This window comes from Myotis davidii, unplaced genomic scaffold (assembly GCF_000327345.1).
Source record: "Myotis davidii unplaced genomic scaffold, ASM32734v1 scaffold125, whole genome shotgun sequence".
In the NCBI taxonomy this organism is placed as follows: domain Eukaryota; kingdom Metazoa; phylum Chordata; class Mammalia; order Chiroptera; family Vespertilionidae; genus Myotis; species Myotis davidii.
The window spans coordinates 7,164,707-7,176,979 of NW_006299390.1; the positions used below are offsets into that span (position 1 = coordinate 7,164,707).

At 42.7% G+C, this 12,273-nt stretch overlaps 1 protein-coding gene across 6 annotated transcripts in view; it reads left to right on the top strand.

Moving 5' to 3' along the window:
• The window catches only part of PDE1C (phosphodiesterase 1C), a 184,626-nt gene that overhangs the window by 9,792 nt on the left and 162,561 nt on the right, over positions 1-12,273 (top strand). For all 6 annotated transcript variants that reach the window (XR_436249.1, XM_006774920.2, XM_006774921.2 and 3 more), the window contains exon 2: positions 5,555-5,581. Coding sequence is in view for 5 of the 6 variants with exons in the window: in XM_006774920.2 (XP_006774983.1) it covers positions 5,555-5,581 (27 nt within the window). In the remaining variant the exon portion in view is untranslated. The remainder of the gene's footprint in view (positions 1-5,554; positions 5,582-12,273) is intronic.

A 12,273-nucleotide genomic window follows, 5' to 3' on the forward strand; every position in this document is an offset into this window, starting at 1 on the left:
GAAGACTTTGAGGGTTGATTTCCAAGCTCATCACTTTCTCTGTCTGTACACGAATGTGCACAGGTACAGGTTTACACATACACATGCACACATACATGTGCACACATACCGTGCACACCCCATTTAATACTTCTTGGGAAATCCACAATTTCCTAGAAAAACTTAAACAGACATTGATTTTCAATGAAGACCAGGAGTCCTAATTTGCTTGTGAAATTAAGTGGATATGGGCCAATCAATAACTCTTGTTATAGCACTTGTGATCTCGGCATAACGTTACAACTTTTGGAGGATGCTTAGGGATTCTGTGTAAGCAACTCATGGGGGTTCAGTTTTTAGGTTCTTGTTGATGAAAAGGATCTTTGTTGAAAGATAATTTTAGACATTCCTAGGGATTATGTTGGTGTCCAGTTTTTAAACACCCTCACTTTCTTTTTTCCTGCCGTCGGAGTGATGGCCTACCTTGTCATATTAGAGCAGTGGTTCTCAGCCTCATCTTCCGGAAATTCTGTTTCTTTGTTACTAATGATGAGGCCCAGAAATCAGCATTTTAAAAAGATTCCCAGGTGATTCTGATGTGCAGCCAAGGTTGAGAACCACTGTATTAGAGGGAAGTGTGTTGTTCTGCTAAGGTACCTGGGGCCTCTGGTGGGTGGTGTCTCTGTGTACAGCTTGAGCATAGGGGACAGGAGGCCGCTGGGCAGGGCTTCAGCTCCTCCTCTTAGCAGAACTGAGATTAGCACCCACTTCCTTTGTGATTCAAGTTTTCTAAGATAGGGAGAGTTGGGAGTATTCAATTTTCCAGTTTCAAAATCAATCTTCGACCGTTTTTCTTTACCCTGTAAATCAATGAATGACTTTTTTCATCCCAACACAAAATTTGGAAACCGATTGAATTACAATACCATTATTTGTTCAGTACTGTTGTTGTTAATACAATCACCAACTTGATTTTGACATGAACTGGATACCCAGTACTGTGCCAAATGCAAAAAGGTAGATTCATTTTTCCATTCAGCTCCCCGCCCCCGCCTTGTGAAGCAGGTATGATTGTTACCTACGTTTACAGTTGAGGAGACTGGTGGTTGGGGACATGATGAAAGTTGCTAAAATTCACATGGCTTATTAGACACAAAACATTGGAGAAGAGGTTTGAGCTCAGGCAAGAGATCTGAAGCGTTGTGCTGTAATGCTTCTCCTTAAAACAAACACACAGACAGACAGTGCTGTGCCTGTATGTGTGTGCGCGTGCACATGCATGTGCCTGTATGTGAAGAGCAGGGACCCTTCTGGGTACGGTTTGGAAGGCACTGTTCTGGGCCTCCATGGATGGGGTTTTCAGCCTGGCCCTGTTGGATGACCTGTCTTCTGCCTGGTCCAGCCGCTGCCCTCTCTCCATCACCCACCCCACCAACCTTGCTAGCTCCCACAGCACTGCAGCTCCCCGTCATTCTCTCCTTTTGCCATCAGCTTCAATGGGCTCCATGAATCTTGAGATTAGTGTTGCATTGCTCCAAGTTTCAAAATCATCTATCAAAAGTAAGTTTGAAACACCCAAACAGACCATGTGAAAACATTCCCTCGGTCTTTCAGGGCGTGATCAGGGGTAAATTCTATTGACGTTTTTAAAAACAAAAGGCCGAAAATAAACTGGCTTCTTTTCCAGCTCATTTCCTGTGTTTGGATGGAAAGAACCCATTATGTTCTATTGTTGTTGGTTTTGTTTGTTTTTGTCTCGTGCCTAAGTTTCCTCCTGGCTTTGACTTCTTTGCCTAATTTCCCCAATTTTCTTTGAAGGCCTCAGAGTTAGCTTTCGGTCTGATCCGCTTTAAGGTTCTGAATCCTTAGATAGTTACGTAACCTCTCTGAGCCCCATTTCCATCCGTATAATGTGAGATGCACTGCCCAGGATCTGTAAGAGGTCAAAGGTGACAGTCCTGAGCCCCCAGCCTTCTCCCATCGCTTCCCTCCTTTGTGTAGACAGCACGGCTGTGGGAGATGCCTCACTGCTTGGGAATCCTCAGCAAACAGAGGGACATCACTAGAAAGAAAGCATTTTGGGGATCAGTTTCCTGATAAACTCATCATTCCACAACAATATAATGAGCATCTGGCATCTGCCAAGCACTGTGTCTGGCAAGAGAGAAACTCTAGCAGGTTCCGGACAAGCCATCATTCTTGCCACCAGCATAACAGATCATAACCTCCTGGAGTGACAAATGCAGCGACACTGAAAGGGGCACTTCTGAGTTTGGGAGGCCCTGGAAGGTTCTCAGGAGGAAGTGATGTCTCCGCTGAGAACTGAAGGATGAGAAGGGCTCGGTCCGGCCTCACCAGCCTTGCCAGTCACGCTGCTCTGTGAGTAGGATCTTCGATAGAGTGATTTCCATGGACTTGCATTTTCTCTTGTGCGTTAAGTGCTGACCTTTCAACTCCAGCATAAGATGACACTGTTTGGATTTGGCTATCTTGATTTGGGAGCTGTTTGTGTCTAAAAGGGGCAAGATGGGGAGGGAGACCTTCATGACCCGTGAAGCCAAGAATGCATCTCTGGAGCGGGGAGTGAGTGGCAGGAAGGGGAGCTGGACTGAAAACCAGATTTGGTCTCTCTTTGGGTGTCCTAAGTACATGCCCCATATTTTGATAGGTGTGAGTGGCAGGTGCAAATGATTCCGCTATTTGGCCAACAGGCGTTCGTTGTGTGCCAACCACGTGCAAGCCCTTGGGATAGACACAGAGATCCATCTAATAGCACCCCTGACTTCAAGAGGCTCAAAACAAGGGGCAAAGGGAACTACACTTTTTAGAATGCCCTTTATATGGCATGCAGAGTGCCTGGCAAATTCAGTCCATTGTGTCCTCTGAGGTAACTCCTTCTACACGATAGATGTGGAGACTAAAGCTTGATTTTGCATAGAGCGTGCCTGAGGTCTCATAGCTAGAGAGGAGGGGAAATTGGGTTTTGAATCAAGTCTGTCATATTTGTCTTTCCACATAAGCAAAGATGAGACAAGGCATAGTAAGTGGTTATCCCTTTTCCCAGGTGTCACCTTTAAAAAAATAAGTATAAATGTTACTACTTTTGAAAACTTTGTCCTAGGCACTTTGCAGCCTTATTACCTGCTGTTTTCCTCCATATCTGGTTGGGTTGAACTGGGTGGGCTTTTTGAGGCTGCTCGGTGTGCTTTCCTTACCTGCTTGCCTCCTACTGACATATTTCTCCTTGTTGAACCTTCCCCCCTCACCCCGCCATCAATCTAGACTACCTCCTCCATAAAGCTTCTTTAGCCAACCCTTGTATAGATTATGGTCACAAAACAACACTTTAGGTACATGTCTTAACTTCATTTTTTAGAATTCAAATTCTTTCAGAGAGTGGGTCTTGGAGTTATCATGAGGATTAGCAATGTATGTTAAGTGCCTGTTACTGGTAGGTGTGGAAAATGGAAGCTATTATTTTTGTTTATCTTTGACTGTCTTGGTGCTCCCAGCAGTGCCTTTGTACGGTGCTTGGCAGATGCTGGGAGAATTCCGTGGAAGCCAAGAGCTAAAGTTGCCTTCTTCCGGCCTCTGAAGACACCCTCTGCTGATAGAGCTAGTTGGGCTTTGGGTAGGAGCCAGCTGTGTCCATCGGGCGTTTCTTCCCCCTTAATGTCGATCTTTGCACTCTCAATGGGTCATTTTCTGCTCCTGCTAAAGACTCCTTAGTCCAGTTCATTTGACAGCAGTTCTAACAAGGACCAAGGGCAAAGGCAGACCCACAGCTCACTATGCTCTATGCCTGTCGATGAAACCTCTGCCCTCGGCTACTGCCTAGAGAGTGTGAGTGATAGGTCACTGGTGAGAGGGTACATGTATGAGAGAGTGGATAGTCAGCACACATGCAGCACAGCTTTTGGAGGGAATGCAGGGCACTGCCTTAGGTGCTGGGATGCAGGGGGGAAGCTTACAGAGAATCTGCCTCTGGGAGCCAACATTAGGTGGGTTATCACTCATTTCCCCCCACAAGCTCCTGAGAGAGGTGCTCTGATTATTCCCACTTTATAGCTACACAGTGAGCTGGCCCTCCTCCCGATTTACATGATCTAACGCACACAGGTAAATATCTCTGTAGATCCAAATAGTCCTATATATGCGTGTCTATCTGTATATGTGACTATGTATGTATAGGTGTATGAATATTTTCTTTTTTTCCAATATGATTCATAATGCTCATTTTAAAAAGAGAATTTGGAAAATCCATAAAGTGAAAAGAAGTGATCCAATAACCCATTACCTGGGGTCATGGCTGTCATTCTGCTGTGTTTGCTTTCAGATGAATAGATGTCAGCACACATCTAGGTAGGATCCCGCTGTGGGTTCTGTGTGGCATGACGTTTCTTCACTTAACACCTAACGCTACCATGCATGTTTCCATTTGGACAGAGATGTAACAGGTCATAGGGATCCTGAACTTGAAACAGTTGTGCTTTTTCTTTTTTTAAACTTGTGACATACCGATCTGTTAGCCAATCAGTGGCTTGGCTTCCTGGGTGCAGTGACTGTAATGGGAAAGCAGGTGTGGAACTGAGGGTGACTGGGAAGCATTGCGCTTCCTGGAGGTGCCTTTCCTCCAATCCCCTCCAGTGAAAAGCCGATCAAAACCCTTCTGAGGGTCTTCAGAGTCTACAAAAACTGAGCTGGGCGTGAACAACGTGGGGATCCTGGGAAATTCCCATGGCCATTTCCCCCTCCAATGCCACTGTGTCCTAGGTGAGAGAGCCAGGTAGGTGTTAGCCCACTGATAGATGAAGAAGCCCTGAGCCCAATAGATTGTCCCGACGCTACGTGGAGACTGTAAATAGCAGAGACGGACTCAGTCTCTCCTGCTTCCTGGGGAGGTGTCCCTCCAGACTGAGCCCACTGCTGAGCCATTAGCATGGTGCTAATGCTGCTCTCAGGACTCTGCCTTTAGACCTTCTAATTTCCCCTTCCTCCCTTCCTTCTTCTTTGAAGACCTGGTGTCTGATTTTATGGTTTAGCTGCATGATTATGCATTTACATTTTAAAAGGCACATCTTTAAAGAGACTTCAGTGCTAGACAATGGAGGTAACAGTAAGGATAGTGACAGTGCTAGGAGCCAATGGTTAGTAACCATTTACTATTTGCCAGAAAAAGAAGTGCTTTATAAGCCTCTGGCCCTTTACACCTCAACAAGCCCATGAATCTGATAAATGGAAGACCTGAGATTTGAACCTGGATCCTGATGGCTTTAAAGTTTGACCTCAGCAAAGATGCTTCAGTGCCCTCAGAAGGGAAAGGAAAAAACATAGGGGGCTGAGCCCTCAAGTTCTTGGGCTGCTATTTGTAACTGTTAAGACTCTGGTTATATGCATCTGGCCACAAAATAACACAATAATCCAAAGCTTTTAACATGAGACCCCCAAGCCTCACAGAGAGTTCCTTCTACAAAGAGTTCCCCTCCCTGTCCATCCCCACAGAAGCGGTATTTTTCTAACCCACTGCCTATCGCAAACCCTTTCCTGATACGTGTTTATGCTTCTTTACCCACAGGAGGAAATATAAGAAAACATCCCAGAGGTAAGAGCCTCTTTCTGAGAAAGGGCCGCTGGTTGCTCAAGTCATTTGGGGCACAACTCTGCAAATTTGGTCATGGTGGACGTTCATTTGTAATAAACTGTCTCTTGGTCCCTTCTCAGTTGCCTGCTTTATCTCGGATCACTACTGCTGTTGTAATTAAAAATTGATCGTAGGCATTCAGCATGGCCCAGTGAGTGTCTACATTCACATGAGAGTGGGCCCGGGGAATTGAAAAGCATATTCATGCTGAGCTGTCTGGTGATTTTGCTAAAAACTTGGCCAGAGAGGGGCTGTGTATGGGGGCGGGGGGAGAAGAGGGGGTGTGTGCTGCAGGTATATGGATGAGAGCACAAACGGGTCTTTACACGTTTTAGTGTTTGAATTCTCCTTTGTCTAAAATTATCCTTTGCCCATTTTGCTGACAAAGTGCTGTTGAGCTCAAAGTGTAGGTACAAATTTCTTGAAGGGCAGTGATATCTTTTCGATTTCACTGTGGAAAGGGCAATTTAAAGAAGACTCTCATCCATCATCACCCTCCATTACTCTGCTTCATTGAGAAGAGCTTGGACAGCATGTGCCAAAGAAATAGAGCTGCTTAGACCGTTTGTTCACCAAGCACTGAAAGCCCACGCCTTAGTCTCAAAGGCTCGTGTGTGCTTTTCAGTGATTGTATTTGACTTTGGTGTCATAGCTTTAAACCAATGACATTCAGATCAAGAATCACTGAGGCAGGTAGAATGCCAGTAGGTATCGACAAGTGGTCATGCTTTCAGATGACCACTTGAATGTTACCTTTTCTGGTGAGTCAAGTTTGGAATTCCTATGTCAATTATTTTTGAAAGCATTATTTTTGTATATCATCTCATAGCAGAGACTCTTGTGTCGTATGGTTTCCAAATAAAGTCAATAGTCTACAGTGGTGGTGTGGTAATTTGATATGCATGATAGAGGTGCACAAATCTTTGAGAGAAAATGGACTAAGACTTTAAAGCTTCCTAGAGATTGCTGGTCTTTCCTAAATATAGTGAGCTTATACAGATGGCTAAATAATTGTGTCTCGTTCAGGTTCATCGGGCACATGGTAGTAATTGGATATGAACCACTGAACAGGATGTAAATTAAACACTCAAGTTAGAGAGCATAATAGTCTTCAGTAGTAAAAGGTAACATATCACTTTCATGTGGTGTTAACCTGGAGTATGAGATGTTTCAAAGTTGTCTCAGTTTTATTTTAAGGAGCGATCAGTGGACAGGTAAGAGGGAGTCTTACAAGAGAGTTGCTCAGACCTGTCCAGTTTCAAATTACTATGTTGATTATTTTTGAAAGCATGTTTTTACATATCTGATGTGAATGCTGTTGCATTTTTTATGTTGATGTAAAAGAACAACATCCAGATTGTCTTGTACCAGTTTCACTGAAGTTATATAAAGTACAAAGTAGTAGAGGATTGATTTGAACTTTCTTTTTAATTACCCACATATTTTCATATGAGATCGAGCCATGTCTACTAATCTATGGGTTGAGTAGTAAACCATTTCTAAACTAATGGTTTAAAACAACTGTTTATTTGCTCATGATTTTATGTTAGTGAATGGTGTGATTGGTTAGCATAACCGAAGACAGAGGTACAAATAAAGGCATAGTCACAAACCCGAGGACCTCTGCAGACACATGTCCGGTTTTCATATGTCTCATTGTATAAATCCAGAACTATTTCTGTGAGTCATTGAAGTTATCCAAAGGCATCTCTCATCTTTTTGATAATCATATTGTACCAATAGTCACCTGCATAGTACTTTACAAGAATCTTTCCATTAGTACTTACTATTGTCATACACTTAACTAAATACTGGAAATAGATCTGTAGGAAACACCCTTTGTGAAGATGTACACAGGCTTGTAGGTTAGACATAGGTGAACAAAATAGTTATAATAGGAGTTGGTAAAAACTGTAAGAGATACCAGTATTGAAGGTCATTGAGAACAATTAGGTCTGTTGGGAGGAACTTACATTATACTAGATGCCTGATGCACAAATTTGTGCACCAGTCTCTTGGCCTGCCCTGTGGGATTGGGCCGAAACCAGCTCTCTGACATCCCCCGAGGGGTTCCGGATTGTGATAGGGTGCAGGGCAGGCCAAGGGACCCCACCAGTGCACAATTGGGGCCGGAGAGGGATGCAGGAGGTTGGCCAGCCAGGGAGGGACCATGGGAAGGCTCCAGGGCATTTCTGGCCCATCTTGCTCAGTTCTGATCAGCCGGACCCCAGCAGCAAGCTAACCTACTGGTCGGAGCATCTTCCCCCCAGTGATCAGTGAACGTCATAGTGACTGGTCAACCAGTTGACTGTCTGCCCCCCCCCCGCCCCCCGTGGTCAGTGCATGTCATAGTGAGCGGTTAAGCAACCTTAGCATATCATTAGCATATTACGCTTTGGTTGAACGGCCAACCGGATGACTGGACACTTAATATATTAGGCTTTTATTATATAGGATACTCATTTCTCTCACTATATCACAAAGATAGCCTACACTATTGCTTATTATTTATTGTGCTTGAAAGTATGGGCTTATTAAAGTCTAGTAGGATAGTTCAGAATCCTTTCTCTTTGTTTTCTTCATGTTTTTAATTCTTTAAAAATTGTATGTCTTGCTGATTCATTAGGCATTTTCTCAAAAGGGCAAATGGCTGAAAAATATTCTGGACATTAGGAGGAAGACAGCCTGAGACACAAACATATGTGGAGACAATCAGTCATGTGGATATCGCACATGTAGATAATACAATGAACTCTCTCTATTGCAAGGCAAACAAAGAGTTATTTTCCCTCTCAAATGTCTAATGCCTTCTTTCACTTGGATTTTTATGTAATCACATTTGATGAGCCCAATAATTGATTAAATCCAGCAAATAATTCCCTTAGTCAAGATTGCCCATGATCAGCCATCACAAATTAACATACTTATGAGTCATCAACAGCACCACCACCTTTGCTGTTAAAAATAGATTTTCATGTGTAGAGGGTGGAAAGTGAGTGGATATCACTCTTTGGGAAAGTTGCCTTCTAAGTAGTTGTATCACTGTGTTAGCAGGTGCATCTTCTGCTGAATTATGCCCCTATTTCATTCCTGGGACATACTAAGACTTGTGGATTCTGAAGCTCTTTGGGCACCATTAACATAGGTTCTGTGGACTGTTGTCTACCTTTGCAATGAAAAATGACAGCTAAATAACTGGTTGGGGAAGGTAAAGCAGTGATAGAACAAATCAAGGCACATATTTTACATACTTATGGATAATCAATCCCACATACTACTACTACCTTAGTAGTATTGACATTTAGCACCTAAGGATTAATGATGCAATCAGGGACAAGAGGATCCTCCAAACAATGAAGTCCTTTGAAAAGTATTTTTCTGTACTTGTGATGACTAATACATTTTCGAAGTAGAACATGTGCATCAGCTATGAGAATATGTCCACTTTACATTCCAAGATTGCCAACTAAATGAGAGCAATTTTGTAGTGAGTGGTAGGATGTCAGAGCAGATCAGAAAGAGTAGCAAAGAGGTCTGTTTAGAACGTAGGTCACAGATGGACACATTATCCTACAAAGGGTAACGTCCAAGGCAGTTAACATGGGAAAGGGCCTATAAATACTGTATTAGCCGGGGGAAAAGGAGGGTGACAGAGTCTACATAGATAGTTTGGTCAGAGTTCAGAATATCAGGCAACTGCCACTCACTCATGTCTTATAGTCACTCTCTGTCTATGTCAGCAGGAGTGTGGGGAGCAGGTTTAGGGAGATAGACCCAGAAAGACTGTGTAACAGGAGTTAGGAATTAGATATGGTGAGAGAGGGTGCTGAGATGTGGTAAGTAGCTCAAGAACTGAGTCTGATATTAGTCGCAGGAATGAATTTGGTGCTGAGCTGTCATTTTCTGAGTCCAGAGAAGCATCTTGACACAATTCAATCTTCTTTCCTCTTCTATTTTCAGGTCTGATAATTACTACTATTCTCCAACTGACCCAGGATCCAAACTTTTGAGTCACTTTATATGTTCTGTTGTGTGTATTTCTTCAACTTGACCTTTTTCGTCTCCTCTGTCACCCATGATACATGAGTCTCTTACAGGTTGTGGGCTTTTCCTTCTCATTGTTTTCATTCCCATGGTCCAATCTCCTTTCCCATATGCCTCACTGACTGTCATATCAGAATTGCCTTGTGTTTTCTATCACCCTGATTCATGGATGTTCTCTTTTTATGTGCTGAAATCCCATCTTTCTTCAAGATCCAATTCAAAGGCCATTTTTTGTTTCATGGAGCCTTCTTGATTTTCCACCTAAAAGAGATCTTGCTCTTCCAATTACTGCTGCCCTGATTCTGTGTATAAGAGTTAGTTGGGTGCATGTTTTTCTTCTTGGCATCATTGTGATTTTATTGAATAGGGAATATGTTCCCCCAAAGCATGGTGCCCTGGACATAATTATTAAATGTGGATTGAATTTTTGAGTGAATCAGATTGGGATGCTCTATATCAGTGATAGCAAACCTATGACACACGTGTCAGAGGTGACACACAAACTCACTTTTGTGTTTGATTTTTCTTTGTTAAATGGTATTTAAATATATAAAATAAATATCAAAAATATGTCTTTGTTTTACTGTGGTTGCAAATATAAAAAAATTTCTATATGTGACATGGCACCAGAGTTAAGTTAGGGTTTTTCAAAATGCTGACATGCCAAGCTCAAAAGGTTCGCCATCACTGCTCTATATATTGCTACCATGGGTCAGAACTAAAGTCAGAATTACCAGGTGAAACTGTGGATAAATAAGCTCAGATTGATAGATGACTCATAAGTGTTTTTTTTTGCAGATCATCAGATACTCCCACATTCAGGCTCAATTTGGCCTTCCTACTGGCCAGGGTGGAATCCTATGAGGTCAGCAAGCCAGATGGCATGCATGGGCAAGAATCAGAAAGTACATAATTGTTTGCTTGGATCATTGACTCTGATTTTCTTTTCTATTTAAGTTATTCTAACATGGAACTCTAGCTTTGGGTGGAAACTCTGAGCGTACTTTCGTTCTACATCAATGCTTCAATTTCTCTTTCCTCCATTCAAACCACAAATCTTGGAGGTATTTAATGCAGTGTCAAATGTATTTATTTAAGGTGTATTAGAATGAATATTTGATAACTGCATGGTGTACATTATTTGGTTGTTCTATGATATTTTGCCAAAATAGTTTTGAGAATCATTTTCTTAGATTGTCTAGTAAGGCCCACTTATGTCTTTAAAACATTGGTAGAGCTCATGCTGGGCATATCACTGTGGTTTAAACTTAAACCCAGATTTTAAGTTGCCTGAGTAGGTAAGGCTCTAAATCCTTCCTAATCCCAGTGTCCCTCAATGCTAAAGAGGCACAATTGACTCAATCATGGATAAGAACTTCCAAATTGGGCCAAGTCCAACCTCCAACAGTAGGAGTCCTTGGAGGTACGGAGTCCAACAGTGCAGGTTAGAGTTTGCTAACCATGGTACTACTGATGTTTTCAATGTGGGGGCTGTTCTGTGCATTTAGTAACATCCCTAGCTTTTACTCACTAGATGCCAGTAGCAATCCCACTTCCCCTAGTTGTAATGACCAAAAATGGCCCCTGGAGGGTAAAATCATTTCTGCTAGAGAACCACTGGTGTGGGTAAAAGATTAAGAACCAGGTCAGGATTTTGCCTTAATTTAGCTGTGTCAAAATCCTCCTCTGTGATTCCTGTGTCCTCATCTGTAGAGTGATGAGGTTAAACATGAGTATGGCTCTGGTTCCTTTAGCTTAAAAATGATATTCTCTGATTGTAATTACTGAGGTTCTCCCGCAAGAAAGCCCAACATGGCCAGCACTCTGTGTCCTGTAACTGAATCACTGGCAAGGAGCAGCATTGCTGATGAGCAGGGAGGTCCCTGGGTGGGTGACAGAGTCTGGCCCCATAGTGATGGTCCTTTGGCCACCAGCTAGATCACTCTTGGTTTAGACACTCCTAATTTCACCTAAATTCATCTGTTTTACAGATGAGGGATTCAGGGACAGTAAGTCACTTGACTGAAGTCACCAAGCAGAGAAGGGGTTGGGCTAGGACTTAAAGGCAGGTCTTTGAGATGCCAAAAGCTTCTTGAGTTCTTTCCACACTGGTGGTTCCATAATTTTTTTACAGCTGTGGAAGCTCCCCACCCCCATGAAGCCACTCAAAGCTGAATAAAACCAAAGGGTCAGAAAGATAGGCCTTTTGGAATTCATTTCACCACTCCATCAATTGTTTTTTCTAATCAGGATATTTTATGCCCGAAAATTTTCAAATTTGGCCTCAACCCAAAAGTTAAAGCTCTCAGGAAAGTTTAATGAAAATACCCCCCTGCAACCCTAAAAATATAAAATTCATTATGCATAAAAAGTAGATAACAAAAATAGAATTGGATAAAACTCATTCTATATTTTCCTAGCCTCTGATTTAATATGATAATCCCTTTTCAGAGTTCTTGAGGTCACTGCTTGAAGTTTTCCCTTTGCCTCTCCAAACAACAACCTCCTCCTCCTCCTCCTTCTTATTTTTTTAAAATAAATCTTTATTGTTCAGATTATTACAGTTCCTCTCTCCCCCCCCATAGCTCCCCTCCACCTGGTTCCCACCC